Source organism: Oncorhynchus kisutch, linkage group LG19 (assembly GCF_002021735.2).
Source record: "Oncorhynchus kisutch isolate 150728-3 linkage group LG19, Okis_V2, whole genome shotgun sequence".
NCBI classification, from domain to species: Eukaryota; Metazoa; Chordata; class Actinopteri; order Salmoniformes; family Salmonidae; genus Oncorhynchus; species Oncorhynchus kisutch.
In genome coordinates, this window is record NC_034192.2 from 44,122,313 (window position 1) to 44,148,259 (window position 25,947).

Below are 25,947 nucleotides of genomic sequence, written 5' to 3' on the forward strand. Positions count from 1 at the left end.
TTAAAATGATAAACCTGGATTAGCTAACACAACTTGCCATTGGAACACAGGAGTGATGGTTGCTGATAATGGGCCTCTGTACGCCTATGTAGATATTACAAAAAATCAGCTGTTTCCAGCTACAGTAGTCATTTACAACATTAACATTGTCTACACTGTATTTCTGATCAATTTGATGTTCTTTTAATGGACAATCTTTTTTGCTTTTCTTTCAAAAACAAGGACATTTCTAAGTGACTCCAAACTTTTGAACGTGTGTGTGTGTGTGTGTGTGTATATTAGAGGTCGACCTAATAATTAGGGCCGATTTCAAGTTTTCAAAACAATCGGTAATCGGCATTTTTAGACGCCAATTATGGACGATTATATTGCAATCCACGAGGAGACTGCGTGGCAGGCTTGACCACCTGTTACCCGAGTGCAGGCAGCAAGGAGCCATGGTAAGTTAGCATTTAACTTATCGTATAAAAAACAATCAATCTTAACATAATCACTAGTTAACTACATATGTTTGATGATATTACTAGTTTAACTAGCTTGTCCTGCATTGCATATAATCAATGCGGTGCCTGAAATTGTGGCACTTCTCTTGCGTTCAGTGTAAGCAGAGTCGGGGTATATGCAGCAGTTTGGGTCACCTGGCTCATTGCAAACTGTGTGAAAAAAAAAAAATTCTTCCTAACAAAGACTGTAATTAATTTGCCAGAATTTTACATAACATTGAAGGTTGTGCAATGTAACAGCAATATTTAGACTTAGGATTGCCACCCGTTCGATAAAATACGGAACGGTTTTGAATAAACTTTTGTTTTCGAAATGATAGTTTCTGGATTTGACAATATTAATGACCAAAGGCTCGTATTTCTGTGTTTATTATAATTAAGTCTATGATTTGATATTTAATAGAGCAGTCTGACTGAGCGGTAGGCAGCAGCAGGCTCGTAAGCATTCATTCAAACCTCACTTTCCTCCGTTTGCCAGCAGCTTTTCGCAATGCTTCAAGCACAGCACTGTTTATGACTTCAAGCCTATCAACTCCCGAGTTTAGGCTGGCAATACTATTGTGCCGAAAAGAACATCCAATAGTCAAAGGTCTATGAAATACAAATGGTATAGAGAGAAATAGTCCTATAATAACTACAACCAAAAACTTCTTACCTGGGAATATTGAAGACTCATGTTAAAAGGAACCACCAGCTTTCATATGTTCTGAGCAAGGAACTTAAACGTTAGCTTTTTTACATGGCACATATTGCACTTTCACTTCTCCAACACTTTGTTTTTGCATTATTTAAACTAAATTGAACATGTTTCATTATTTATTTGAGACTAAATAGATTTGATGTATGTACAGTTGAGGTCGGAAGTTTACATACACTTAGGTTAGAGTTATTAAAACTCGTTTTTCAACCACTCCACAAATTTCTTGTTAACAAACTATAGTTTTGGGAAGTCGGTTAGGATATCTGCTTTGTGCATGACACAAGTAATTTTTCCACCAATTGTTAGACAGATTATTTCACATTGAATTCACTGTATCACAATTCCAGTGGGTCAGAAGTTTACATACACTAAGTTGACTGTGCCTTTTAAACAGCTTCTTGAACAAGCATATGAAACAGTGTTTAAAGCCTTTAACAATGAAGACCTGTGAAGTTATTTGGATTTTTACGAATTATCTTTGAAAGACAGCGTCCTGAAAAAGGAAATTTTATTTTTGCTGAGTTGATGTATAGATATGAATGTGTGTGTATATATGTGTGTATGTGTGTATATTCACACATGTTTAGTTTGCTGAAAATAAACGCTGTTGACAGTGAGAGGACGTTTATATCTCAACACCTCATAAGCATTCCTGTCTCTTCTGTAGGTGTTATCCTTGTATTGCTACTGGTGTATCATCAAATTAATTATCTAAGTGAGTCTCAGAAATGGCTAATATATTAATGTTATGGATATCAGGCTACATATATCAATATGGACTATTTTTAGCCCTAGCTTATCAGAAATCGACATAATATGGAAAAGAATAAACAAAGCAAGAGAAAAGAAACCATTCAGCAGTCCATGAATCAGTTGGGGTGGGGGGGGGGGGGTGCTGTAGGGTTGAAGCTAGTAACACATAGTCTTGGCTCTCTCATCTTTTCTATGCTTTTGGGAGGGAGGGTGGACAAAGAGCCTGTCATAGCGGATGTAAGCAATGTCCCTATGCACTCTGGCAGCTTTCATGGCTGGGATAAGTTCTTTCCTCTTCATGAAATGCCAATGAGATCCTACATCTGTAACATGAAATGCCAATGAGTTGAAGAAGTTAGCTGGCTCTGTTAGGGCAACCAGCTGGCAGAGATTCAGGCTTTTGTTAGCTTGCGCTGGCTGCTAAAGGATGCAGGCTAGCGTGGAAGAGAGTGGCTGAGGGGGTCTTTGAAGTGAAACGGAGCTAACCACCTTTCATTCCCAGAGGAGAGAGCTAGAGAGTGAGCCTAGCCCCTCAGGAGCTGTTTGGAAACTCCACTGTTTCGCTCCAGTGAAGGGAGGACATGAGGCGAGGCTACTTCTTCCAGCAGCAGGACTCTATTTCAAACACATATTTCCACAACCCCTATTCCTGCCCTGTCTGTGCAATTCTATTGCCTGTTGAATACCACACTTTCTTCCTGATAAATCCCCGGACGTCTCAGCCTAAAACATGACGTCATCCTCTGAGGAAATGGCAAGCATTTTTGAAACGGTCTGTTTGAGGTGGGGGTCCGAGTTTTTTTTTCTCTCTGAAATGTATGCCTTGGTAACAAATACAAGTATAGGACAAGTCAATAACATTATTTGAGTAAGAGTTAACAGATTGTTTATATATTTTTTTTTTACCCCCTTTTTCTCCCCAATTTCAATCTTATCTCATCGCTGCAACTTCGTGTCATGCGTCCTCCAAAACATTACCCGCCAAACCATGCTTCTTAACACCAGCCCGCTTAACCCAGAAGCCAGCTGCACCAATGTGTCGGTGGAAACACCGTTCAACTGATGACCGAGGTCAGCCTGCAGGTGCCCGGCACGCCACAAGGAGGTGCTGGAGTGCGATGAACCAAGTTCAAGCCCCCCAGCCAAACCCTGACGACGGGGGCAAATTGTGCTCTGCCGTATGGGACTCCCGGTCACGGCCGGTTATGACACAGCCTGGGATTGATCCCAGGTCTGTAGTGATGCCGGAAGCACTGTAATGCATTAGACCGCTGAGCCACTCCGTAGTCCCTGGATTATGAGCTGTTAAAATGAGATGCTACTTTAAATGTAAGTTGCAGTGAATCAAAGTGTCTGATAAACGACCATTATATTAACATTTGGTCCGCTTAGGAGGCAGAGGGGGCGCTGCCCTACCTGCTGGTGCTGTGTGGGGACCACGGGATGTCCGAGACGGGCAGCCATGGGGGCTCGTCTGAGCATGAGGTCAATACACCCCTGGTGCTCATCAGCCCCGCCTTCAAGAAGAAAGGTAAGCATTGGCTCTCCTGTTATCCCTCTGTCTGTTTGTCAGTCTGTCTTGGTGTCATTGCTGAAGTAGGCACATGCACACCGGTGTTCAAATGCTTATCACAACACTTATCCATAATAGTAAAGTGAAAATATTGTAGTTACGACCCACCACTAATATGTCTATTTACATTTGTTTTCAACTAAGAAAAATGTGGTTAAGTGAGGATTAACATGACTTTTGATAGGTAAGGGCCTACTCCAGAGCGCCTGTGCCACACACGTACATGCCTGGTTAAATAAAGGCTACAAAAAATGAACACACAAACATACACACACGGCTGTCTCTCAGCTGAGCTCTCACACTGTGAGAAGCGGTGACGTTTTGGCACTGTGTGAAGAGGAGCTCATTAACGTCTCGCCGCTCTGTGACAAACGTGTTCGAGGCCGTTGGTGTGAATGTGATAATTGTTTCTTTATTTGCTACGTCTATTTCTAGATCACTTCTCATCTACATAGGTTTATTTCAGGTGGATCAGATTTTACTGAGAGACAGGCTGAGAAATTAAGCGTTGGCAGATACAGGCTGGTACAGTAACTTGTACTGTAGGACCTCAGACACATGATGGACAGGCTGGTACAGTAACTTGTACTGTAGTACCTCAGACACATGATGGACAGGCTGGTACAGTAACTTGTACTGTAGTACCTCAGACACATGATGGACAAGCTGGTTCAGTAACTTGTACTGTAGGACCTCAGACACATGATGGACAGGTTTGTACAGTAACTTGTACTGTAGGACCTCAGACCCATGATGGACACCAAAGTGATTGAATCGTTGTTATTAATGTATGACGTAGAGGAGTAGGGTTTGATTAGAGATGTGGTACATATGTTCTGCTCCTGTGACTTTTCACCTAATTTCTCAACTGTATACGTGTGTGAATGTACGTACGCGTTTCTGTCTGTCTTGTGCATGTGTGCCTCCTTGCTTCCTCTTGTTTCTAGTATCCTGAGATACTCTCTCTACTCCTTATAAACAGTTGGGATGGAGAAACCATCAACAGTAGAGCAGGTGGACCTGACCCCGACCCTGGCTCTTGGTCTGGGCCTGCCCATCTCCCAGAACAGCGTGGGCCGACTCATCCAGCCCGTGGTTGACGAGGCCTCGCTCAGGGACCAGCTGCGCTTTCTGCACCTCAACGGCCACCAGCTGAGCTACCTGCTGAAGGACAGCATGCCAGCCTATGAGAAAGGTAAGAGGGAATAGTGTGGGTCAGTGCAGGGGTAGTGCCAGATCAGAGCAAGGCTAAATCAGCTTCCAGCCTCCCAAAGTCAATGTGTACTATAAAATGTTGGACCCGTTCAGAAATGAATCCGTGGCTTTCCCACCCAACCCAACATGCATAAAACATTTTTTTTTTAAAGGAGACCGGTTCCGAATGGACCCAAGGACGGTCAGAACCATTCCGAAATGGCCTGTGGAAAAACAGGCGCAAACGGACCCATGCTGGTTTGATCTGAGAGACCCATTCGGATCCGAGAGTAGAACGAGAGAGGGAAAGAAACCTCTGCCATCAATAAACGAGTGATATTGGCCAAATTATCAATCCTTAAAAACTGCTAAATGACATAAAACAAGCCAGAAGAAAATTATATTTCGATGTGTCGCATAATCCAAACATTATAGCTTATTTTATTGGTTTTATTGGCTTTTACTTTCCTAAAACAGTAATTTGTTTACCTCACGATTCAGATGTTGGAGATTTGAGCGCTCAATGTATCAGGGTGTTGCATGCATTTATGTCTATAGTAGAGGTCGACCGATTAATCGGAATGGCCGATTTAATTAGGGCCGATTTCAAATTCTCATAACAATCGGAAATAGGTATTTTTGGGCGCCGATTTAAAAAAATAATAATAATACATTTACATTAGATTTTTTTTAAATATATATATATATTTTTTTTATACCTTTATTTAACTAGGAAAGTCAGTTAAGAACACATTCTTATTTTCAATGACGACATAGGAACGGTGGGTTAACTGCCTTGTTCAGGGGCAGAACGACAGATTTTCACCTTGTCAGCTCGGGGGATCCACTCTTGCAACCTTACAGTTAACTAGTCCAACGCAATAACGACCTTCCTCTCTCTCGTTGCACTCCACAAGGAGACTGCCTGTTACGTGAATGCAGTAAGCCAAGGTAAGTTGCTAGCTAGTATTAAACTTATCTTATAAAAAACAATAATTCATAATCACTAGTTAACTAAACATGGTTGATGATATTACTAGATATTATCTAGCGTGTCCTGCGTTGCATATAATCTGACTGAGCATACAAGCATACAAGTATCTGACTGAGCGGTGGTAGGCAGAAGCAGGTGCGTAAACATTCATTCAAACAGCACTTTCGTGCGTTTTGCCAGCAGCTCTTCGTTGTGCGTTAAGCATTGCACTGTTTATGACTTCAAGCCTATCAACTCCCGAGATGAGGCTGGTGTAACCGAAGTGAAATAGCTAGCTAGTTAGCACGCGCTAACTAGAGGGACAGAAGCTATACTGTTACACTGGCAATACTAAAGTGCCTATAAGAACATCCAATAGTCAAAGGTTAATGAAATACAAATGGTATAGAGAGAAATAGTCCTATAATTCCTATAATAACTACAACCTAAACTTCTTACCTGGGAATATTGAAGACTCATGTTAAAAGGAACCACCATCTTTCATGTTTTCATGTTCTGAGCAAGCAACTGAAACGTTAGCTTTCTTACATAGCACATATTGCACCCCTGCATTCTTCAGCGATACACCACCCCATCGTTGTTTTTGAACAGGACAATGACGCAACACACCTCCAGGCTGTGTAAGGGCTATTTGACCAAGAAGGAGAGTGATGGAGTGATGCATCAGATGACCTTCCCTCCACAATCACCCGATTGTGATGGATTGGATTGAGTTGGACCGCAGAGGGAAGGAAAAGCAGCCATCAAGTACTCAGCATATGTGGGAACTCTTTCAAGACAGTTGGAAAAGCATTCCAGGTGAAGCTGGTTGAGAGAATACCAGTAGTGTGCAAAGCTCTCATCAAGGCAAACGGTGGCTACTTTGAAGAATCAAAAAAATATAAGTTAACACTTTGTTTGTTTACTACATGATTCCATATGTGTTATTTCATCGTTTTGATGTCCTCACTATCATTCTACAATGTATAAAATAGTATAAAATAAAGAAAAACCCTTGAATGAGTAGGTGTGTCCAAACTTTTGACTGGTACTGTATAGTGTATGATCCCTTATTGATGTCACTTGTTAAATCCACTTCAATCAGTGTAGATGAAACAGAGGAGACAAGGCTAAAAGATAATTTAACACGAGGCAATTGAGACATTTATGTGTGCCATTCAGAGGGTGAATGGGAATGATAAAAGATGTAAGTGCCTTTAAACAGGGTATGGTAGTAGGAGCTAGGCGCACCGGTTTGAGTGTGTCATGAACTGCAATGCTGCTGGGTTTTTTACGTTCCAGTGTATATCAGTTTCTAGTGTATATCAAGAATGGTCCACCACCCAAAGGACATCCAGGCAACGGCAGGCCAGTACTCGAAAACGGGTCATTGATGAAAGAGGACAAAGGAGGCTGACGCATTGTGCAGAGCAACAGATGGGCTACAGTTAGTCAACTGACAGTCCAGTACAACATTAGCGCCCAAAATAATGCACAACTCGTCATACCTTGACACAAATGGGGTATGGCAGCCGACGACCTTACAGAGTTCCACTTATTTCAGCAAAAAATAAACTGCGGCTGCATTGGGCTAAGGAATGAAAACACTGGAGAATTGGAAAAACATTGCCTGGACTGATGAATCCCGGTTCCTGCTGGTGGGTGACTCGGGTATGGAGAAAAACACATGAGTACATGCATCCATCATGGTGGTGGTGTGGGGTGTGTTTTCATGACACACGTTGAGCCCAGTGATAAAATTGGAGCAACGTTTAAATGCCACAGCATATTTGCCAATAAGGTACATCCGTTCATGTGCGACTAGATTTTTCAGCAGGATGATGCCCCATGCTACAAGGCTAGGATTGTCCAGGAGTGGTTCCACAAACATGGCAGTGAATTCAGCTTACCGCAGTGGCCTGCCCATTCGCCAGATCTCAATACAATTTGAGTATCTGTGGGATGAGATGGAACAAGTTTTTTGTAGTAGAAATCCACTACTAGCCAACTTGACACAACTGTGGGAATCATTGGAGATAACATTGGCCAGCATCTCTGTGGAACACTTCTGACACATTTTAGAGTCCATAGTCCGGCTAAATGAGTATATTCTGAGGGCAAAAGTGGGTGCAACTCAATATTAGGCATGTGTTCCTAATGTTTTGTACATTCTGTACAACGTTTACTTCTGTAAATTTACACTGAGGTAATAGTGGTTCTGAGGTCTCACTAGGTTGGAACATGGAGCCTACAATTCCAGGTTTGTGGGTTTGATTTCCCCAGGTTTCCCATGTTGAATATGTAAAGTTTAGCACTGTGGTATGTCAGAATCCCTTGATGATTTTCTATATAGAAATGTACAGGAACATATTCCATATTCATTTTGAGGTAGGGTTTGTTCCTGCTGTAGAATGGGTTGATCTAGCTGGCTTCAGAATGATGTGGGGCGTGCGCGGGCGTTAGTGAATGTTTGTGTGTGGGTGCATGTGTGAGGGTGTGGCCGTTAGTTAGTGAGTGTTTGTGTGTGGGCGCGTGAGTGTGTCTCTCCTCAGAGTACTTGAACCTGATCAACGTCAAGTCTCACAATGCAGATTCGTATCGGTGAGGCAGGCTGGACACAAAGAGACGTCAAATTCAGACATTTGAGAACGTTTGGAGGACGTTGATATATGCCATCGACGGCGCTCACCCCCCAAAAATGTAAAATTATGGCATAGCACTGGGCTGGAACTCACGAGGCTCAAAGCCAGAGAGCTGCCTTGACCACTGTAGTACTTTGAGCCAGAGGCTGCCTCGACCATTGCAACAGTCAGAGCCAGAGACCTGCCTAAACCGCCGCACCGCTCGGAGCCAGAGAGCTGCCCAGACCGCCGCACTGCTCGGAGCCAGAGAGCTGCCCAGACCGCCGCACCGCTCGGAGCCAGAGAGCTGCCCAGACCGCCGCACCGCTCGGAGCCAGAGAGCTGCCCAGACCGCCGCACCGCTCGGAGCCAGAGAGCTGCCTAGACCGTCGCACCGCTCGGAGCCAGAGAGCTGCCTAGACCGCCGCACCGCTCGGAGCCAGAGAGCTGCCCAGACCGCCGCACCGCTCGGAGCCAGAGAGCTGCCCAGACCGCCGCACCGCTCGGAGCCAGAGAGCTGCCCAGACCGCCGCACCGCTCGGAGCCAGAGAGCTGCCTAGACCGTCGCACCGCTCGGAGCCAGAGAGCTGCCTAGACCGTCGCACCGCTCGGAGCCAGAGAGCTGCCTAGACCGTCGCACCGCTCGGAGCCAGAGAGCTGCCTAGACCGTCGCACCGCTCGGAGCCAGAGAGCTGCCTAGACCGTCGCACCGCTCGGAGCCAGCGAGCTGCCTAGACCGTCGCACCGCTCGGAGCCAGCGAGCTGCCTAGACCGTCGCACCGCTCGGAGCCAGAGAGCTGCCTAGACCGTCGCACCGCTCGGAGCCAGAGAGCTGCCTAGACCGTCGCACCGCTTTTGTTTTAAGCCTTCACCAAGCCTTAGCCCTAACCTTAAGCACTCAAAACAAATACCTAAACTTAACCCTTTCAGTTTATGTTTAACCTTGTAACCACGCGGAATTAACCCTGGAACCACGTGATATGAATTGGTAAAATATTGACTTTCATCCAATTACGTCAAATTCCAAAGTGAAACTGAGGTCAGGTCAGAACATGCCCTCTATGTGCTCGCCGTGCGCTACGCCATCTAAATACGACACGCATAGATGCACACAGGCAAACATAGACATACACTCACACACATACGCATGCACGCAGACACAGTTCTACATGCCACAGTTCAAGACGTTTGCATTACCTGAGTATTTCGATAAATGACATGCATTGAACCGTGAGTAAAGTTATTCATTATTCATTTTGACTACAACACCACATACACCACAACCTCATGAGAGTCTAATCGCGTTGTCTGTGTTACCTGGCAGACTTAATTGTAAAGCAGTATTTCTCAATATATTGCAGGTACGTTGAACACTGCCCTAAACAGATGTGATGTTATTCAGCTTATATTCCCTATTCAGTGATATTATGACAGCATTGTGGAAGATTTCCACTGATTTAGCTTGTAAGAAGAGTATCATCATCCTAGATGAACTGGAGAATTTTGAGCACGGATGTCCCGTAAATGAATCATATCAGTGTTTTAGCTTATTAATTACCAAGTGTGTATCTTCAAGTCCCTAAGTCAGCGTTGATTATCATCTATGTTCACAGCTGTTAAAATTTGAATCAAGTCAATTTGATTATCGATTCACCGCCACCCTCTCCCCTTCATCTCCTTCTTCTTATTTCAGGACAGCTGTTCTTAGGTCACCCCATGGGCCTCTGAGTGATGAATGCTCATTACAGTAGAAAAATGCATGCTAATCAATCAGTGGCTGCTTAGTGCAACTGTAATTTAAAGCAAATGTAGATTGCAGTAGAGTAGCTCAAGAGTATTTAGTATTTATTAGGATCCCCATTAGCTACTGCCAAGAGAGATGATAACTCACACAGGTCTTAAATTACTGTTCTGATTTCAACCTAAAATGGCTGCCACGAAGTCCTTTGTCCACACTGCAGCCTATTCAGCAAATTATTCATTTTGCCAGTTTCCATAGTGATTCTGGGACATCTCCTTTACAAGCAGCGGACCTAAGTCTAGTTCCTGAGGCTAGTACAACTTTGAGATAGTAACCTCAAAGCATCCTTCCTGTGTACACCATGGACATGCCTAGACATCTACACAAACACCATCTCACAATAGACATGCCTAGACATCAACGCAAACATGCATCATACTCCAGACATGCCTAGACTTCTACGCAAACAGCAATCTCACGCCGGACGTGCCTAGACCTCTACGCAAACAGCCATCTCACGCCGGACGTGCATAGACAACTACGCAAACAGCCATCTCACGCCGTACGTGCCTAGACAACTACGCAAACAGCCATCTCACGCCGGACGTGCCTAGACCGCTACGCAAACAGCCATCTCACGCCGGACGTGCATAGATATCTACGCAAACAGCCATCTCACGCCGCATGTGCCTAGACATCGATGCAAGCATCCACCTTCAGTAAATTAGCCTTCTTTCTTGACAAACACAGGCAAGACATGATGAAATGCTAAAGTCAATCAGTGGTGTACCTCCTATCTTTCTGTTTCTTTTTTTCATTACCTTGTGTTTCCTACATTCAGTAGTTCAATTACTGGGACCTCCTTTGAGTGGCTTTTCAATTTTTCTGCAGTAAAAGTAACAGGGAACCAGATAGACTATTCAATCTGACATAAACCTCAGATAGAGGAAGTTGGAGAAAGTGGCTACTCTTAAAGTGAACTCTGCAAGGTTCAGGTTATTGCTGTCCTAGTCAGTGTCACTTTGATTAAGACAGCCCTAATACATGTCAAGGTCACATCCAGCCAAGGACCAAGCAAGCAATGTGGTTCCAAGTTCAACCAAAGTGGCAATACCAAACAAATCACTATTAGACTGACACGGTGGTGCCTATGTCAAGGCGGCTCGCACCTTTCCCTTTTTGACCTAACACGTCCATCTCAAGGTGATCATACAGTGCCTTCAGAAAGTATTCAGACCACTTGACTTTTTCCAAATTATTACGTTACAGCCTTATTCTAAAATTGATTTAAAAAATATATTAAAAATCCTCACCAATCTACACACAATACCTCATAATGACAAAGCGAAAACAGGTTTTTATTTAAAAATAAAAAACAAATACCTTATTTACATAAGTATTCAGACCGTTTGATATGAGACTTGAAATTGAGCTCAGGTGCATTCTGTTTCCATTGATCATCCTTGATGTTTCTACAGCTTTGATTGGAGACCACCTGTGGTAAATTCAATTGATTGGACATGATTTGGAAACGCACACACCTGTCTATATAAGGTCCACTGTTGACAGTGCATGTCGGAGCAAAAACCAAGCCATGAGGTTAAAGGAATTGTTCTTAGAGCTCCAAGACAGGATTGTGTCGCGGCACAGATCTGGGGAAGGGTACCAAAGAACACAGTGGCCTCAATCATTCTTAAATAGAAGAGGTTTGTAACCACCAACACTCTTCCTAGAGCTGGCCATCTGTCCAAACTGAGCAATCGGTGGAGAAGGTCCTTGGTTAGGGAGGTGACCAAGAACCGGATGGTCACTCTCTCAGAGCTCCAGAGTTCTTCTGTGGAGATTGAAGAACATTATTGATACCAAGATTGAACTCTTTGGCCTGAATGCAAAGCGTCACATCTGGAGGAAACCTGGCACCATCCCTGGTGGTGACAGCATCATGCTGTGGGGATTTTTTTCAGCGGCAGGGACTGAGAGACTAGTCGGGATCAAAGGCAAAGATGAATGGCGCAAAGTACAGAGAGATCCTTGATGAAAACCTGCTCCTGAGCGCTCAAGACCTCAGACTGGGGTGAAGGTTCACCTTCCAACAGGACAAATACCCTAAACACACAGCCAAGACAATACAGGAGTGGCTTCGTGTCCCTTGAGTGGGCCAGCCAGAGCCCGGACTTGAACCCGATCTAACATCTCCGGAGAGACCTGAAAATAGCTTTGCCGCAACGCTCCCCATCCTACCTCCCAGAGCTTGAGAGGATCTGCAGAGATGAATGGCAGAAACTCCACAAGTACAGCTGTGCCAAGCTTGTAGTGTCATACCCAAGAAGACTTGAGGCTGTAATCTCTGTCAAAGGTGCTTCAACAAAGTACTGAGTAAACAGGACTGAATACTTATGTAAATACTAAAAACCTGTTATTTTTTTTGTCATTATGGGGTATTGTGTGTAGATTGATGAGGGGGTGGAAACTATTTTAATACATTTTACAATAAGGCTGTAACCTAACAAAATGTGGGAAAAGTTAATGGGTCTGAATGCTTTCCGAAGGCACTGTACATGAACAATTACATAGTGCTGGAATAAAGAACGGTGCTGGTACACATTTTTGGTGTTCATATTTGATGGGTGGACATTGTGATTTCCCCAAGGCTATGACCTCTGACTTGTGTGTGTCACAAATGTGTATTTTTATTGGCAGAGTATGATGAATTAAGGGTGTCTTGCTTCAGGGTCACCGTGTTGGAGCCCTTATAGCTGCAATCAGCAGTAGAGACGATAGCAAAGCGTTCCCCGTCCTTGTTTTGGAAAAAATCTATGGGATTGGGCTGGAGGAATGTAACCATGCTCAATTTAATAGACAGAGCTATGGATGCAAAGACTGACCATGATATCAAAATGATGGTTTTAACCATGTTTTTATGCTATATATGGTTTGTTTTGTTTACAAAAATTGGAGTGAAACAAGCTTATGGGTTCTGATGGGGTACGACAGTTGAACTTAGATGATGAGGTGACGTTACTACATAAGTTATTTTCTTCAAGAATCAATGGGTCCATATCATTAATTTACAAGTCCAAAAATGGATATAGCAGCTGTAGATGACCTCTTTTACTTAAAATAGTATATTCCCAGTCACCACATAGTATATGTGAGGGAAAGTAGTGTCCAGTCCATGGCACTTCCAAATGTGTAAAAGCTGCCCCCATATTGAAAGTATCAGATGCACGTTACTACCAGAACTTAATTTTGTGTTCACCAAGACAGTAGTTTTACTTTTGATACTGTCGTGTCTTTGGCTATGCCGGATTAATTGCTATGACATGCTATTCTATAAAATACTTTCTCCGTAATTAATATCACCTGGTTGAGCTAATCATGTAAATGTAATTAACTAGAGAGTCGGGCACCACAAAATAATATTTATAGAGCTGTTATCTTCCAAATAAACTCTTAAAGATTTAGCAATATTTTACATCAATAGCAGTCAACATTAATCGGCATCTTACTTCAGTCTCATATTCTGAAAGTTGTAAATTCTTGGTTATCTGCAAGAATCCTGGCTAACAAGTTGAATAAGCAATACAAAATTGGGGTAAATTATTTATTTACTAATACCTAACTAATCAAACAGAATAACATATACAAAGAATTAATTATACCTGGATAATTCTTTACGTCATAGGAAACGTCCCTAGCGGGCGGAACAGATATGACAGCCTTGTTACACAAAGGAAAAGGGGCGGGGTTTGAGTGAAAGAGCAGGAGACTGGGGGAACAAAGGGAAGAAGCTGTGCTATCGTAAATACAGTATCTTATGCATTCTAAATTACCGCCCATTTGGAAAAGGAAAATGCAATACATATTTACTCTGAGCTGCGCTTCAGTAGGTTGGTGGTAGGTGCAAGGCCGTGTTGCCAACCCGAGTCCTCTGTCCTTTTAAGAATGTCTCTGGTGGCCACTTGGATAAGTTGTAGTAACGTCGTTGTGTGGTAGATGGAATACTCTGTCTGTTCCTTCCTAACCTGCGTTTGCAGCTGCGGTCGCTAACTCAACGGCTAGGAGGTATCACTTCTGTCGTGAATAAGAGTTCAAAGTTAATACCATTCGCAACCAAAGCTCATGCTGATGTTGGCTTCGTTCTGTAGTTTTTTTCTGAACCATTCTGACATGGGATCGTCATCTCACATCCGCGGAACAGATAGTTATGTTGTAGTCAAGAGCTTATATAGGAAAGAAGAGGGTGTGTTTGAAAAGTTTTATAGCCTTTGTCCCTTCACAGGGGAGGGCCACTGATTGAGCAGCCCTATCTTATGAAAATCCAAATCTCACATTTTAGAAGCTAAAATCACATTTCATCCCATCACGAATAATTTCAAACATTTAAATTGAACAACAATTCCATGTGAATCTGATAACTCTGATGTATAGACTTTCCACTGTGGAGTTTGTCATCTTATCATTGATGAGAATGTCTCAGATGACAACCGAACTGACATCATATTCATTAAGTACCACTGCATATGTTCAATTGTTCGGATTACCAGAATATAGTTCATTTCCCCCCACATTCTGACGTTTCCAGAATCTCTATGTTAACCAAGGGATTTTGCAAATGTAACCTTAGTAGGGTAGAGAGAGGAAAAATGGGGGAAGAGGTATTTATGACAGTCATAAACCAACCCCCAGGCCAACTTCATGACAATACTCATGCTGGATAGAACAGAGGTGTTGGAATCTACATTTTAAGATTAGGAGATGAAACAACCACCACAATCCAGGGTCCTATTTAAGGAACTGAAATGTATTCTTACTTTGGGGGAGATTAACGTTTGAATTCTTCACATGCTCAACAAAACCAACGCTTACAGTGTTGTAACTTTAATGTATTACAGAGTTAATGTTTAAGTTAATTAATTGAGCTGTATCTAAAGACATTTCTTTACAGTTATTTACATATGTAATTGTATTGGTTAGTATTGAATTACGCTTTTGCGACAGGAATGAGAGAGAGAACGCGCCAGTTATGTGCAGGTGCAAAGTGATTAAGCTGACCTTTCCGCTAGCATCTTACCTGCATTGCTCTGTAGAATCTAAAGTTGTTAAATGTAACGTGAACAAGTATTATTACTAAAAGAAGCTTTCATATCAAACCCGAAGTCCCCGAGTCATTACTTTGAAGACAGTTAATCTAAAATACGGTGCGATTCAAAGAAAATCTCTCCTACACATTAGTTCAAACTAGTTCGAACATTAGTTCAAACATGCTTTCTCCCTGTGTGGAAATAATGTTATTTTAAAGTTAGTTGAATGTTGTTGTTTTTTTACCTAGCCCAGCCATCAGTTCATTGAACCTGTACTTCTTACTGCAATACAGCACTTCCCCCTCTTTCCTTTGTCTGCAGGAATCTGTCTCGCTGGTGGTTGATTGATTGAGCTTATTTATTTGTTTCTCTTGAGTGGAGGTACGGAGCTATGGATGAGGGGGAAGAAGAGGGCACCAGAGGTTTGGTTTCTTGCTGACGGGGCTCATTTATGTCCTAAGTGCTGTGGCATCCCCTCTCTAAAAACTTTGCCAACCACCTCAGTGGGAGGGCAAAAATAACACTGATGGTTTCATGACTCAGCAATATGACTGGATTGATTATTGAAGAAACCCGTCACTGGTTGGAATGATGTAACCTACTACAGGTGAAGGGCTGCCCTCGGCCTCATTGACAAGTCCCACTTCTTTTGATATGTTTTTCAAAGAATGTTTGACTTGTCTCATCTTTTGTGTTCAGCTAAAGCTAAACCATTGTTTCATTAAAATATGCTGTAATGAACTGTACATTTCCCAAAATTGGGATAACTGAAGAATTTAATTATTAATAGTAGGCATTATCAATGTACAAAATGGTTGTTATTTCGAGACTAACGAAAGGCTAGTATATGAAATATGTTTGGCTGTGCAGTATACAAAATAGATGTTGTCCATTTTAAATACTGCTCAGGAGAAGAGACTAATGGTATGCCATGGGTTGTATCGCCTGTACCTATTCTGACTTCTCAAGGTCTATTTGTTCCCTCTCTCCCTGATCGCCTCTCTGCCGTTCTGTCCTATTCCCTGTTTCCTGCTTTCCTTCTCCCTTGCTCTCTCTCTTTTTCTTTCTCAAGTCAAATCTAATTGTATTTGTCACATGCGCCGAATACAACAGGTACACCTTACTGTGAAATGCTTACTTACAAGAGAAGGGAGGGAGGACGACATTGAGAGAATTAATATCTACAGGCTAGAGAGAGCTGTCTGCGTTTCCAGTCATCTCTCTATTTCTCACTCTCTCTCTAGGCTGTAGATATTCATTCTCTCTCTGTCCTTCTCCTTCCTGCCTTCTCTCTGCCCTCTCCATTCTGAGTGGATCCTGGCTGCAGCAATTAGCTGGCTGCCCGATGAGGAAAGTAAGGGCCATAATAGTCCCATTAGGAGACAGTGGAGAGGGAATAAAAAACCTGGGCCATGCCAGGCTAGGGCATTCATCTCTCCTAGCCCATGATCAATGAATTAAATGAAAGTTGAAGGGCGCCAAATGGATGGTGTGTCATCTTCGCTTCTCTGTTGGGGAAATCCAGAGCAGGATGGAAAGTGGGCCCTGTGTAGTGTACAGTAACTGAATGAGTACATTTAATGATTTTGTTATTGTTTTATGTAATTGGTGTTTAGCAGTACAACTGGTTACATTACTTTAATAAAATATATCAGTTGATGTGTATATCACATTTGTTTTATTTGATGACTTATTTCATTCTAAGTCATCTCATCTCTATAGAGCTGCTGCCTATGCTGTCTGACAAAATCACTATTTTAGAAGTTCTTCAAAGTAAATAAGGGAATACTTTTATGACTGCTGAATACCATCATTAAACAGTTCAGGTTGGATCTGATTTATCTTTAGTTAAACTGCTCATTGAGCTCACAGAAAAAAAACTGAACAAAATGGAATTCAAATAATTAAACTGACATCGTCATTAGTTGTTTAAAAACCACCGAAATGTCAGTTAATCGCTCAGCACTACTATAGGGTAATGAATGTCTCTCACTATGTCTCTCACTATGTCTCTCACTCTGTCTTTTTAATTTATCTTTGGTTTGCTAATAACCTCCGGCATCTTGTGGCCTTCAGCTATCTTCTGACCCATCCCTCTTCCTTTTCTTTCTGACAGAGGGCCATCTGTATTGTTTTATTCATGCCCATTGCTGAAGGCTCTAATATTTCCACCTCCATTCCTCTGTCTGACATAATCACAATCACCATTTATCATAGTTATGCTCATATTATTCAGATCAGGAAAAAGTCAAGTAGTGTGAATTCTAGAACATTAGAATAAAGCAAAAACGAAGAAAGGCTGTTCTATATTATACTCTGCTTTTGAATGTCATTGTTCCCAAAGTTAGGGCTGTGATGGTCATGCAATTTTGGATAACTGTTATTTGTCAGCCAAATGACCATGGTCACTGTCAATGTTCCCTGTCATTTCTTCAGGTCTGCTAAGAGCAAGCTTGAATGTTGTGCAAATGTTGTGCAAACTCAGCGTGTGCTTACTGTGAACACTGAGGCTGTATCCAGTTAAGTTAGTTTTAACAGTGGCGATGTAGGCTTCTGTGGCTATTTGATCATAATTTAGACCTACCAGAGTGGCCTAACATAAAAAACAATAGAGAAAATGCATCCCATAACATTTGAACCTGGAAATAGCTGTACTATCATTCAGCCTACAGTAGAAGCCAATGTGTGGTGTTCAATCTAGGCCTACATTCCATGAGACTTCAGAAAAAAACATGCAGGGCTTGACATTAACCTGTTCATCCATTTGTCCTTCAGACCAAGGAGGTGACTGAATATGTCATTGTGTTGTTTTATGCAAGAAGACACTTTACAAAATGAAAATGCATTATTATTCCCATACCATTATTACAGAGAACCAGACAACATATGATACCGTCTACATATTGGCTACTTAGCTTATTCAATCCTGTCTCAAAATACAACACTGCCCCGTTAAGACGAAAAAAAAGTTATTTACCTGACTCGCTTTTCAAAGATGCGTAGAAATGTACACGTTTTGTGCTCTTGTAGGAAGCAATCACTCCCCTATTGCTGACTACAAATGATCTATAACAGGGCTAATAACTCACTAACGAGCAAAGGATATGAACAAAATGTGCACACGTGGCTACATGCAGCTTTCACTTTGATCTCAAAACCAGTGCATCTACTCATGACAGCTAATGCTGTGAACACAGTCCAGTTCAATGTAAATGGCACAGATCCATATATGGCAAAGGTCTATTTGCATATAGGCCTCCTGCAGCTCGGATTTGTTTATGCTGCACTGGTCTGTGTAGAGTATTGGCTGAGTTGTGCTTGTCTATGTAATAGAATCCTACTCTGATGCTTTCTGCCTACAGCAAAATCTCTTCAATAATTCATTTTGTTTTGGTATGTTGCATTCAAGGTGGCTAATATTACAATGATTCGATCACAATTGCCACAGTAAAGGGAAACGTCGATGGTGTTAACAGGAAAAACTCTAGAACAGTGGCCACCAACCTTTTCTGTGTCAAGATCACTTTCTGAGTCAAAATGCATCATTTAAACATAAGCCTATGCAACATTAACCAAATACAAACAGTACTGTAGCAATGAGGTTTGTGCAGTAAGTTATAGTCCCAATACATTATGACTGCATATTGGCTTTGCTTGAATTGCCCTTCCAATCCATTGTTGTTCGGGCCATTGTTTTATATTATATTTCCACATTTGAGGTAGGTTACATGGTCACACCGGTAATAGATTATGGGCTGATGGTGCCTGCATCTGATGGTCAGTCTCACAGGAGGGAGAGGGCAGCAGACTGAGGGTTCGCCTCTCAACATCCCTCCGCTCTCCCATTCCTCCACTGACACTGACCAAAAAGGGACACCATCTTCCAGCTGATGGGGCGACTCGAGTCTCACCGCATTATGTATGTGCAGTTGGAGTCGGAAGATTACATACACCGTAGGCCAAATACATTTAAACTCAGTTTTACACAAATGCTGACATTTAATCCTAGTAAAAAATATCCTGTCTTAGGTTAGTTAGGATCACCACTTTATTTTAAGAATGTGAAATGTCAGAATAATAGTAGAGAGAGATTTCTTTCAACTTTTATTTCTTTCATCACATTCCTAGTGGGCCAGAATTTTACATACACTCAATTAGTATTTGGTAGCATTGCCATTCAATTGTTTAACTTTGGTCAAACATTTTGGGTAGCCTACCACAAGCTTCCCACAATAACTTGGGTGAATTTTGGCCCATTCCTCCTGACAGAACTGGTGTAACTGAGTCAGGTTTGTAGGCCTCCTTGCTCACACACGCTTTTTCAGTTCTGCCCACATATGTTCTATAGGATTGAGGTCAGGGCTTTGTGATGGCCACTCCAATACCTTGACTTTGTTGTCCTTAAGCCATTTTGCCACAACTTTGGAAATATGCCTGGGGTCATTGTCCATTTGGAAGACCCATTTGAGACCAAGCTTTAACTTCCTGATGTCTTGAGATGTTGCTTCAATATATCCACATAGTTTTCCCTACCTCATGAAGCCATCTATTTTATGAAGTGCACCAGTCCCTCTTGTAGCAAAGCACCCCCACAACATGATGCTGCCACCCCTGTGCTTCACGGTTGGGATGGTGGTCTTCGGCTTGCAAGCCTCCCCCTTTTTCCTCCATACATAACAATGGTCATTATGGCCAAACAGTTCTGGGTTTTTTTCATCATGCCAGAAGAAATTTTTCCAAAAAGTACGATCTTCGTCCCCATATGCAGTTGCAAACCATAGTCTGGCTTTTTTATGGCTGTTTAGAAGCAGTGGCTTGTTCCTTGCTGAGTGGCATTTCAGGTTATGTCGATATAGGACTTGTTTTACTGTGGATATAGATACTTTTGTACTGGTTTCCTCCAGCATCTTCACAAGGTTCTTTGCTGTTGTTCTGGGATTGATTTGCACTTTTCGCACCGAAGTACGTTCATCTGTAGGAGACAGAATGCATCTCCTTCCTGAGCAGTATGGCGGCTGCGTGGTCCCATTGTGTTTATACTTGCATACTATTGTTTGTACAGATGAATGTGGTTCATTCAAGCGTTTGGAAATTTCTCCCAAGGATGAACCAGACGTGTGGAGGTCTTAAAAAAAAATGGAGGTCTTGGCTGATTTATTTTTATTTTCCCATGATGCCATGCAAAGAGGCACTGAGTTTGAAGGTAGGCCTTGAAATACATCCACAGGTACACCACCAATTGACTCAAATTATGTCAATTAGCCTATCAGAAGCTTCTAAAGCCATGTCATAATGTTCTGGAATTTTCCAAGCTGTTTAAAGGCACAGTCAACTCAGGGTATGTAAACTTCTGACCCACTGGAATTGTGATACAGTGAATTATAAGTGAAATAATCTGTCTGTGAACAATTGTTGGAAAATATGACTTGTGTCATGCACAAAGTAGATGTCCTAACCAACTTGCCAAAACTATAGTTTGACTCCAACCTAAGTGTATTTAAACTTCCGACTTCAACTGTATCATGCAAAAAACAATGTTACTCCTATGAACAGAGAAAGTGAAGTATTCTTTGATATTAAAAGCCGCTAATAATAACACAAGGATATATACAGTCGTGGCCAAAAGTTTTGAGAATGACAAATATTAATGTCCACAAAGTTTGCTGCTTCAGTGTCTTTAGATATTTTTGTCAGATGATACTATGGAATATTGAAGTATAATGACAAGCATTTCATAAGTGTCAAAGGCTTTTATTTACAATTACATGAAGGTGATGCAAAGAGTCTATTTGCAGTGTTCACCCTTCTTTTTCAAGACCTCTGAAATCCGCCCTGTCATGCTGTCAATTAACTTCTGAGCCACATCCTGACTGATGGTAGCCCATTCTTGCATAATCAATGCTTGGAGTTTGTCAGAATTTGTTGGTTTTTGTTTGTCCACCCTGCACTCTGCATACACAGTGCATTCTTCCATCACATGTACAGCTGATTCTCAAGATCTTGCACACTAATGAGATGCTATTGAGCCCACACTACTATGCTGTCTGAGCCAAGGACTACATGCTTTCTGGTAATTTGTAATTACAATACTGGGTGGGGTGAATATATTTTATATGACATACATTATTTTTTGTTAACTAGTGAATAGTAGCCTAGGTCAAAGTGTGTTTAAATCATTTTTAACTTAACAATTTCTGCTAGTTAGTTTTTGCTACCATGTGGGTTTTAGCTTGCTTGAGCCTGCTAACTGAGGATTGTTAATTCCATACATGTTTCATTTTAAAACATGTATCTTGCAAAGGAGTTGTTTAATCTAACTGCTTAACTATTTATCTGTACATGAAATTGTATTTTTTATTTATTTTTTTAACTCATTTTATCTCATCTTTACAGGAAAATGCCACGGGCACGATCTGATGTGTGGAGACATTTCACTGCAGCTAATGTAGAAGGAAAGGCTGTGTACATTTGCAAATACTGTGCCAAATCATATGTGAAGAATGCAACAAAGATGCAGAATCATCTGGCCAAGTGCAAGAAGTTCCCTCAGCACTCACAACAATCAACCTCTGACAAAAGTCCCTCTACTTCTTTTCGAGGTGAAAATGATGAATCAGATACCTTATCGATAGGAACAGCTCATGGTCCTCCTGGAATCAGAAGTTTTTTTTGACTGAATGGAGAAACATAGTCAGAGAAATACTGATGAATGTCTTGCTTAAGCTGTGTGTGCAACTGGTTCACCTCTGAAGCTAACAGGCAATGTGTATTGGAAGAGATTTCTGAATGTTCTTCACCCAGCATACACCCCTCCAACCAGACATGCTTTATCTACTAATTTGCTGGATTCCAAGTTCAGCTGAGTTCAAGTGAAGGTCAAGCAAATCATATAGAAAGCAGACTGCATTGCAATCATCTCTGATGGGTGGTCGACTGTTCGTGGGCTAGGAATAATTAACTACATCGTCTCCACAACTCAACCAGTATTCTACAAGAGCACAGACACACTGGTCTCTACATTGCAGATGAGCTGAAGGCAAACATCAATGACCTTGAACCATAGAAGGTATTTGCAATGCTGCGAACATGAAGGCTGCTTGGTTTAAATTGGAGGAGTCCTACCCTCACATCACACCCATTGTCTGTGCTGCTCATGCATTGAATCTGCTCCTCAAGGACATCATGGCACTGAGAGAAATGGATACACTCTACAAGAGAGCCAAGGAAATGGTTAGGTATGTGAAGGGTAATCAAGATATAGCTGCAATCTACCTCACCAAGCAAAGTGAGAAGAATAAGAGCACCACATTGAATCTGCCCAGCAACACCCATTGGGGTGGAGTTGTCATCATGTTTGACAGTCTCCTGAAGGGGAAGCAGTCTCTCCAAGCAGTGGCCATATCACAGTCTGCCGATATGGACAGCCCCATCAAGGGGATCCTCCTGGATGATGTATTTTGGAGAGATTGGTAAGCAGCTTGAAACTCCTGAAACATATAGCAGGAACCATTGCACGGATTGAGGGAGACAATGCCATCCTGTCTGATGTTCAGACTCTGCTTGCAGATGTAAGAGAAGAAATCCGTACTGCCCTGCCCACTTCACTGTTGCTCCAAGCCCATTCACGCCGCAGCGTACATGTTGAACCCCAACTTTGCTGGAAAGAGCATCCTGTCTGGTGCAGAGATCAACCAGGCCTATCGTATCATCACTACTGTGTCTCGCCACCTTGGCCTGGATGAGGGCAAGGTTCTTGGCAGTCTGTCGAAGTACACTTCCAAGCAAGGGCTTTGGGATGGAGATGCAATATCGCAGTTGTGCCAACATATCTCATCAGCAACCTGGCGGAAGGGACTTGGTGGATCTGAGGCTCTTTCCCCTGTTGCCTCCATCATCCTCCAAATCCCACCAACATCAGCCGCCTCAGAGCGCAACTGGTCCTTCTTTGGGAACACACACACCAAGGCACGCAACAGGCTGACCAATACAAGGGTTGAAAAATTGATGGCCATGTGGGCTTGTTTGATGTTTTTTGAGCCTGATCCTCAACAATGTTGGAAAGTGACAGTGAAGATGAGGCCTCAGAGTCTGCTGTTCAAGAGGTGGACATTGAGGAGGTCCAGGGAGAAGACATGGGAGCCTGAAAGGAAGACAACAAAAGCTTTAGATTTTAGACTCTCATTTTATAGATGTATGTTGGAAATGTTTTTGGGTGATGCGATGGATCATTGGGGATCATTCAATATTCCCTTTATTTGGTTGTTCAGTGAAATCATTCCATGTGAAGAGTCAACTCATTTAAAGTTCAATTCGTAACTAATTTTTTTTTTTTTTTTTCTATTGGAAGGATTTCATCATTTGCAATTATGATTAGGTAAAAGGTTTATGTTTCTGTCTCCATATGATATGGTAAATATATCCAATGCAAAAAACATGAATATTAATTTGCATATTTTCCCATATATTCCCACGGAAAGTTTCAACCTCCTGAATATTCCCCATAATGTGCAACCCTAATCCTGACCATTATGAGTTGGATCCGAGTTGGCAACCTCAATGCTAATGGAGCTATACACCTGCATACAAATGATATGGAGTGAATGTACTGTTGGCCCACTTAATTTAAGTGCAGTTGATTGATTATGCGTTACTCCAAGTCTCCAACGCAAATTATTTGTGCGTAAATGTGTAAATGTTTTTTTTCTACCACAGGATTAACTATTAGCATGTCAATGTGTAATTTTAAATATATACAATAGTCTTTAAAGGTGATATATTTAGTTATGTTTTGTCTTCGTGTGCGACTTCCAGTAGTAGTGTGTTTATTGTTCATGATGTGAAATTGATTGATTTATTAATATGCATATTATATCACAAACCCACATTTTGTCATTAAACCTTCCATTCCTCGCCCTCCTCTCATCTCTCTCTCCCTCCTTTCATATCTCTCCCACAGAGGAGGGCTATGAGCAGTTCCGTGTGGCAGAGAAGTCCCATGGTAACTGGGTGAAGCTGGTGGTGGAGGGCAACACATCAGAGGTGCTGACCAACATGGGGAAGAAGGTGTTCAAGCAGTACCTGGAGGCCCTCAGGGCCATGAGCGAAGCCCTCAGCAAGCAGCTGGGCAAATATGACATATATTCCATGGTGGTGGGCATGGTCCTTGTCTTCCAGGTGGGTATTGGGGTGTTGCCCCTAGATGCTCGTCAGTTTGTAATTTTCCTCACGAATTGCTAAGGTTAGGCTTGAAGGGAAACTGATCCTAGATCTGTACCCAGGGGAAACAGCACCCCGGAGCTGGTAGTGGGCCACGGTTCAGGGGGCAGGAACTTTCCTGATGAGGGTGGTGGTGGTGAGGCTGTAGTGAATAATATCTTGTGAATATATACCTCACATGTGACTCGTAATAACAAAGTCTATTCATATATTATCTGACTCCATATGTGTATATGGACAATTTAGCAATGTGCAAGCAGGACTGTTGAGTTACAGGAAAATACTATCAAGAAATGTCTGGGAGCTTCCAATCAGATATCAGACCTAAAGGATGTCATCACAACAGCTTCCCAGAGGTGTGACAGAATGGGGGTTGTTGAGAGCAACACAGACATTTCAGCATTCCTGAGAAACGCATCATGATTAGGGACACTTTTCTACATACCCAAACTGTTAAGTACAGTATATATGCATGGTATGGTGTGTGACCATGGTGTTATATTGCTGATGGTTTCTATGTTGTATGGCATTGGCCTAAATAAGCACTTAGCATTCTAAACTGTTGGGATGAGGTACCTACATCCATAAAGATCCCACATCCAAATATATTAGCATTTTAAGATGCCAATTCTGCTCCTGAAGAGACCCAAAATCTAGACTAGGCATATTCATAGAACACAATCAATATTAATGAAACAAATGTAATGTTGATATTACGCTTCACTTTATTAAAGCCCATGGTTTACATCGTGTTGATATAGCCTTCAATTATTTAAATGACCTTGAGCTAGTGTGAGAAGAATTCGACAGTTGGAACAGATCTCTACGGCTCTTTGTTGAGCAAGCATTTCTCCAAGTAAACTTTTTCTGGGGCCGAAGGGGCTCGCGGTAACTGTACAACTATACAACATTCCTTGGCTTGTACAACGATTCTGCCATGTGAACGATATTGAATGGGGCAATTCCCACACGTTCCCTTCAAAACAAATTAACCAAATCTGCCGCACTGACTGTTGCAGTCACAACTAATGTGCATTTCAATATGTTTTGATCATTTAATCTTGGAGAAGAGGCTTTAATATGCAAAAGGTAATTTTGCGGTAGAAGCTGGAAACAATAATTGTAACAATCACAGAACGTGTTGGCAACTGCTCCCTTGCATTCCTTGTGTAAGGGTTTGACTTAACGTAGGACTGTTTTGGATCATTGGTAGAGCTGTTTTTATAAAATATACTGTATTTTATAACCTCATGGGTTTAGAATAGGGCTGGGAACTGCCAGGGACATCATGATATTATCACCATACTGTCAATACGATAACTTATTGCAATTCTCACGATTCTAAATGTATTGCGATTTGATGTTCCAAACATATTGCTCACCATATATCTGCTGCAGAGAGACAAGAGAGCCACGAGAAAGCGAGTTTTGATCAGTCAGGGAGATAAAATTCCTGAAAACATGTTGGCCCACTACTTAAAAAGAAGATGGAGAACAAGCTATAGGTTGAAAAATTGTTTTGGCGTAGGTACAGTCGCGTAGCGTTGGCTTTTCAAAAACAATAGGTTGCGTCAAAGTATCAATAAAAT

At 42.0% G+C, this 25,947-nt stretch overlaps 1 protein-coding gene across 2 annotated transcripts in view; it reads left to right on the forward strand.

Annotated features, from left to right (window-relative positions):
• Positions 1-25,947, forward strand: part of LOC109864865 (GPI ethanolamine phosphate transferase 2-like) — a 113,048-nt gene that overhangs the window by 33,515 nt on the left and 53,586 nt on the right. The window contains exons 5-7 of one of the 2 annotated variants that reach the window (XM_020452883.2): positions 3,349-3,487; positions 4,512-4,724; positions 6,309-6,719. In XM_020452883.2, the coding sequence (XP_020308472.1) occupies positions 3,349-3,487; positions 4,512-4,724; positions 6,309-6,316 (360 nt within the window). In that variant the 3' untranslated portion in view covers positions 6,317-6,719. Of the gene's footprint in view, positions 1-3,348; positions 3,488-4,511; positions 4,725-6,308; positions 6,720-24,098; positions 24,317-25,947 lie in introns of those variants that run through there. The other variant, XM_020452881.2, reaches the window with a different exon arrangement.